Source organism: Electrona antarctica, assembly GCF_951216825.1.
Source record: "Electrona antarctica genome assembly, chromosome: 11".
In the NCBI taxonomy this organism is placed as follows: domain Eukaryota; kingdom Metazoa; phylum Chordata; class Actinopteri; order Myctophiformes; family Myctophidae; genus Electrona; species Electrona antarctica.
The window spans coordinates 51,161,594-51,166,593 of record NC_136792.1 but is presented as its reverse complement, the minus strand read 5'-3'; the positions used below and the strand labels follow the sequence as shown (position 1 = coordinate 51,166,593).

The 5,000-nt window shown below is 47.1% G+C and overlaps 1 protein-coding gene and 1 long non-coding RNA gene across 2 annotated transcripts in view; one reads left to right on the top strand and one right to left on the bottom strand.

Annotated features, from left to right (window-relative positions):
* LOC306932850 overlaps positions 1 to 5,000 on the top strand; it is a 520,149-nt gene that overhangs the window by 76,736 nt on the left and 438,413 nt on the right. The gene's annotated exons all lie outside the window — the stretch shown is intronic.
* Positions 1 to 5,000, bottom strand: part of tmem25 (transmembrane protein 25) — a gene marked incomplete at both ends in the record, with an annotated part of 7,342 nt that overhangs the window by 1,747 nt on the left and 595 nt on the right. Inside the window, 5 exons of the mRNA XM_079514920.1 lie at positions 328 to 437; positions 1,236 to 1,272; positions 1,983 to 2,114; positions 2,749 to 3,069; positions 4,512 to 4,862. Coding sequence (XP_079371046.1) covers positions 328 to 437; positions 1,236 to 1,272; positions 1,983 to 2,114; positions 2,749 to 3,069; positions 4,512 to 4,862 — 951 coding nt within the window. The remainder of the gene's footprint in view (positions 1 to 327; positions 438 to 1,235; positions 1,273 to 1,982; positions 2,115 to 2,748; positions 3,070 to 4,511; positions 4,863 to 5,000) is intronic.

Sequence of the window (5,000 nt, the reverse complement as noted above, 5' to 3'; positions counted from 1 at the left end):
GATTTTCTGGCTGGATTTTTGAGCAATTTGCGTGAAACATCCTACACACAATCTATGGACCATTAACTGAAATCCCAGTTCAAGATAAGTTTGTACGTGAAAACATTTACAGCAAAACACACTGTAGTAATGGATAGATATCCCCAAAACTGATTGGGTGAACTGTTTAGATTGGGTCAACTGACTGTGTCTACATAGCTCAGTTGGTAGACCTCTTGCCTTTGGAGCACAAGGTCATGGGTTCAAATCTGGGTACCGACAACTCAGCCCATGATTCTTATTTGTGCATATTGTTCTTATTGCGTATTGTCTTTTTTCTTGACAGACCTCTCCTCAGTGCATTAAGGTCATTCAGTTGCATGTTTGCCGGGAGAGACATGTTCTCTCGGGGAAGTTTGGCCTGGGTCGCCTTCTCTGGCTTCAGATTGGATGATTCACTGTAAACAATATGAATAATAATTGTTAATTATTAATAATAATATGAATATTAACTAGAAAAGCAGTTCCTTTGGTGTTTTAAGCATTATGTTATACTTTAGCTATTGAGAAAAAACAGAAACATAGGGGTTTTCTGAAAACTGTCAGGATTTCAACGGTATTTGTATAGAATCGTCCTCAGGTCTGAATGGGTTAAAGCTGAAGAAAAAAGTTTGAAAAAAATAATGACAACAAAACTTTGCTGTGATGACGGATGGTGACGTATTCACCAGAGCCTTAGATATAGACAGAGTTACGACAACTCTGTTCACTTCATGGGGCTTCAGTCCAATGGCGGCTCTCCTACATAGACTTCTATTGAGAATGTGGACAACAAATAGGGACAAGTCCTGGACCGGAAGTAGGTATAAATGCATTGGACTCAGGCAACAGCCCAGCTTTAATGATCTTAAATCCCTTTGTTTTAGATTGTTTTGTAGTAATCGTACAACATAAACATTAAAGAGACTTAAGTTGTTACTGCAATACTTTAAAACAGTACTCTAAAAAATAGCTCTTATTTGCGCCGCCCTCGTTGAAAATAATGTATTTCCAACTCCAGCTTGTCTCAGTTCAGGCTGCATGATCGCTCGGTTTCTGCCCCCTCTGTATCGTAACTCTTCTATTAGATGGCTCTGGTATTCAGTGCCGCCCCCAGGAAGCGACTGAGGGTTGTATGTGTTGCTATAGCAACCACAAAAAAACAGGCCTCAGGTCTTAATGGGTTAATAGAAAAAGTACTTGAAAACATACTTCACCTTTTCTTGGTCATCAGAATAATCTCCACAGGCTCGTCTGAAAAAACAACAAGAAGAACCTGTTCAGTGATGACTGACATGTTTTATAACATGTTTTATAACGTGTTCAGTGAACTTGTGATGACTGACATGTTTTATAACATGTTTTATAACGGGTTCAGTGAACATGTTTTATAACGTGTTCAGTGAACACATGTTTTATAATGTGTTTTATAACGGGTTTTATAACGTGTTTTATAACATGTTTTATAAAGAGTTCAGTGAACATGTTTTATAACGTGTTCAGTGAACATGTTTTATAACATGTTCAGTGAACATGTTTTATAACGTGTTCAGTGAACATGTTTTATAACATGTTCAGTGAACATGTTTTATAACATATAAAACATGTATAGGGTTGAAGTGGTTAACACTAGAGTGTCTGTGAGGTCTTTCTGACCCATTCTGAGGTTTTGAAGTTGATTATCTTTGCCCGTGAAGCTCTCAGAAGGTTCCCCTTCCAAGACCATTCCTAAATATTCGACTCAAATCATCTCTGGTTATTTTTCAGCTGAAACATTTTCTAAACATGATTTTAGTCATACTTATACCATCTCTGCCTATTAGTTTTGGGTCATAATGACCCCTGCCACCCTTCCTCCCCCCACGGGAGTGAACTTCACACCTCCAGACAGCCCATTGTTCAAATTAAAAGACAAAGGTTACCCCGCTGGTACAATATCTGGGTCCGAGATGTGAGGGTCTCACCGATGGCCTTGGCCTTGGTCTTCTGCGTGAGACAGAGCACGATGAGACTGAGGACGAGCAGAGCCATGAACGCCATGCCACCTGACGTCACGATGCCAAGCATGGGCACCTCCACACTGGAGAGCAGGAACTCTGAGAGAGAGAGAGAGAGAGAGAGAGAGAAAGAGAGAGAGAGAGAGAGAGAGAGAGACAACATGGTACCTCCACACTGACTTGGTAGTATGACATCAATGTATGAGACTCGGGTACTGAGGAAGTAAATGTGAAAGCTATATAGCTATGGACAGATTTCACCCTTTAGTTTAGACAGCCAATACCTAGCCTGGGCAGCATTCCTTTTCGGGTTTATAATCCGGTCAGGGGCGGATGATATCGTTACATCATGTTGTAGTCATTGTTTTGTAGTTATCAGGATGGCAACTTACGTCATGTTGTAGTCACTGGTTTGTAGTCATCAGGATGATATCGTTACGTCATGTTGTAGTCATTGTTTTGTGGTCATCAGGATGATATCGTTACGTCATGTTGTAGTCATTGTTTTGTAGTCATCAGGATGATATCGTTACGTCATGTTGTAGTCATTGTTTTGTAGTCATCAGGATGATATCGTTACATCATGTTGTAGTCATTGTTTTGTAGTCATCAGGATGATATCGTTACGTCATGTTGTCCTGACTGAAACTCTGTAAAACTATGCCTGCCCGGGAGCCAATCAGACTCATGGTAAGGCGGGCCTATCCTAGAACGTTGGTGGGGCGCCACCTACCTGTCAGGGTGAGGTTGCTCTGTGCCGCGCCCACGCTGTTGCTGGCGTTGAGCGTCACGTTCCCCCATCCTGATAGGCTGCTGAGCGTGAGCCGCAGAGTGTGATTGGCCAGCTGTGATGAGGGGTAGCTGTGGGAGGAGTCCAGAACCAGGAGGTGGGAGGAGGAGGCGTTGGCCACGGCACGGCCGGACTGGTCCATGAAGGTGACGGTGGCGGGGGGGTTGGAGCGCACCAACGCGAACAGAACCAGGGACACGCCCGACGGGTCGCCCGAGGGCTCGCTGCTGTAGTGGGCGTTCACCCTGAGGATCTCTGGCTCGACTGACCAGAGAGAGAGAGAGAGATTGGAAGGACAATATCAATCACCAGAAAAAAGGACGGGTACCGTACCGTACCGTACCGTACCGTAGGCTACTTCAGGAGAGCCAAATAAGAGCCACCCTATAGTGTACTCGTGCATCTACTGTATTTTATGACCATATATAAACATTTGGCATTTAATTATTACACACTGCTGTTTAGGTTTTAAATGCGTGTTCCAGGGATTTACAGTGTATAAATACTGAATCGATCAACTTAAACGCTCTTTTCTCGGAAACTATACGCCGCTGTCCATGGTTTTGATCAGATCGGCGATGTTCGGAGGTCATTTCTGATTTTCCGGTGATCGCGATTGGAATATTGGCGTTTTCTGTAGCAAGGATGGGCGTCGCCTTGGCTCGCTAGCATTGGCGCTATTACGATTAGCATCGAAGTTGGCCACAAACCGGACGTGCGTCCCAGAGACGCCGGTGGAAAAGGAGTCTCAGAGGTACACACTCCCCCGCCAGTGCTTTTAGACCAATGACATCAACTGGTCCTTCAACCAGCAGCCAATAGCATCCTCCCACTCAACCAGCAGCCAATCACATCCTCCCACTCAACCAGCAGCCAATAGCATCCTCCCACTCAACCAGCAGCCAATCGCATCCTCCCACTCAACCAGCAGCCAATAGCATCCTCCCACTCAACCAGCAGCCAATCGCATCCTCCCACTCAACCAGCAGCCAATAGCATCCTCCCACTCAACCAGCAGCAAATAGCATCCTCCCACTCAACCAGCAGCCAATAGCATCCTCCCACTCAACCAGCAGCCAATAGCATCCTCCCACTCAACCAGCAGCCAATAGCATCCTCCCACTCAACCAGCAGCCAATAGCATCGTCCCACTCAACCAGCAGCCAATAGCATCGTCCCACTCAACCAGCAGCCAATAGCATCCTCCCACTAGACCAGCAGCCAATAGCATCGTCCCACTCAACCAGCAGCCAATAGCATCCTCCCACTAGACCAGTAGCCAATAGCATCGTCCCACTCAACCAGCAGCCAATAGTATGGTCCCACTAGACCAGCAGCCAATAGCATCCTCCCACTAGACCAGTAGCAAATAGCATCGTCCCACTCAACCAGCAGCCAATAGCATCCTCCCACTCAACCAGCAGCCAATAGCATCCTCCCACTAGACCAGCAGCCAATAGCATCCTCCCACTAGACCAGCAGCCAATAGCATCGTCCCACTAGACCAGCAGCCAATAGCATCCTCCCACTAGACCAGTAGCCAATAGCATCGTCCCACTCACCCAGCAGCCAATAGCATCCTCCCACTCAACCAGCAGCCAATAGCATCGTCCCACTCAACCAGTAGCCAATAGCATCCTCCCACTAGACCAGCAGCCAATAGCATCGTCCCACTCAACCAGCAGCCAATAGCATCTTTAACTCACACAGCACGTTGAGTGTGACCGTAGCATTGGCGCTCTCTCCCGTGCTGGGATTGGCTGCCGTGCACACCAGCTCGCGGTCAGACTTCCTGGCCAGCAGCGAGAAGCTGCTGTTACGTCCCCGCGGCGGTGATGATGTCATGACCAGGCGCCCGCGCTCCGGGAAGGGCTGGCGCTGCCGCTCGCCGTTCAGGTACCAGGTGAGCAGCGGGGGTGGGGCCTGTGCGGACTCCGCCCCTCCCCCCCGACCGTACGAGCCGTCCGATTGGCAGTTGAACCTGTGCGTCATGTTCTCGCGCAGCGTGACGGCCGACCGGCGCCGCCCGTCGATCTTGGGGGCGGGTTCAATGGCACCTGTGGGTTAGGGCGGGGAAAAGTACACAATTGTTTACTTGAAGGGATATTTCACTTAAAAAAAAAAAAAAGGCATTTTATCGTCTACTCCTATGTGAACACCCCAGACGTTTTTTAAGTTGCTTGATTCAGTATTTA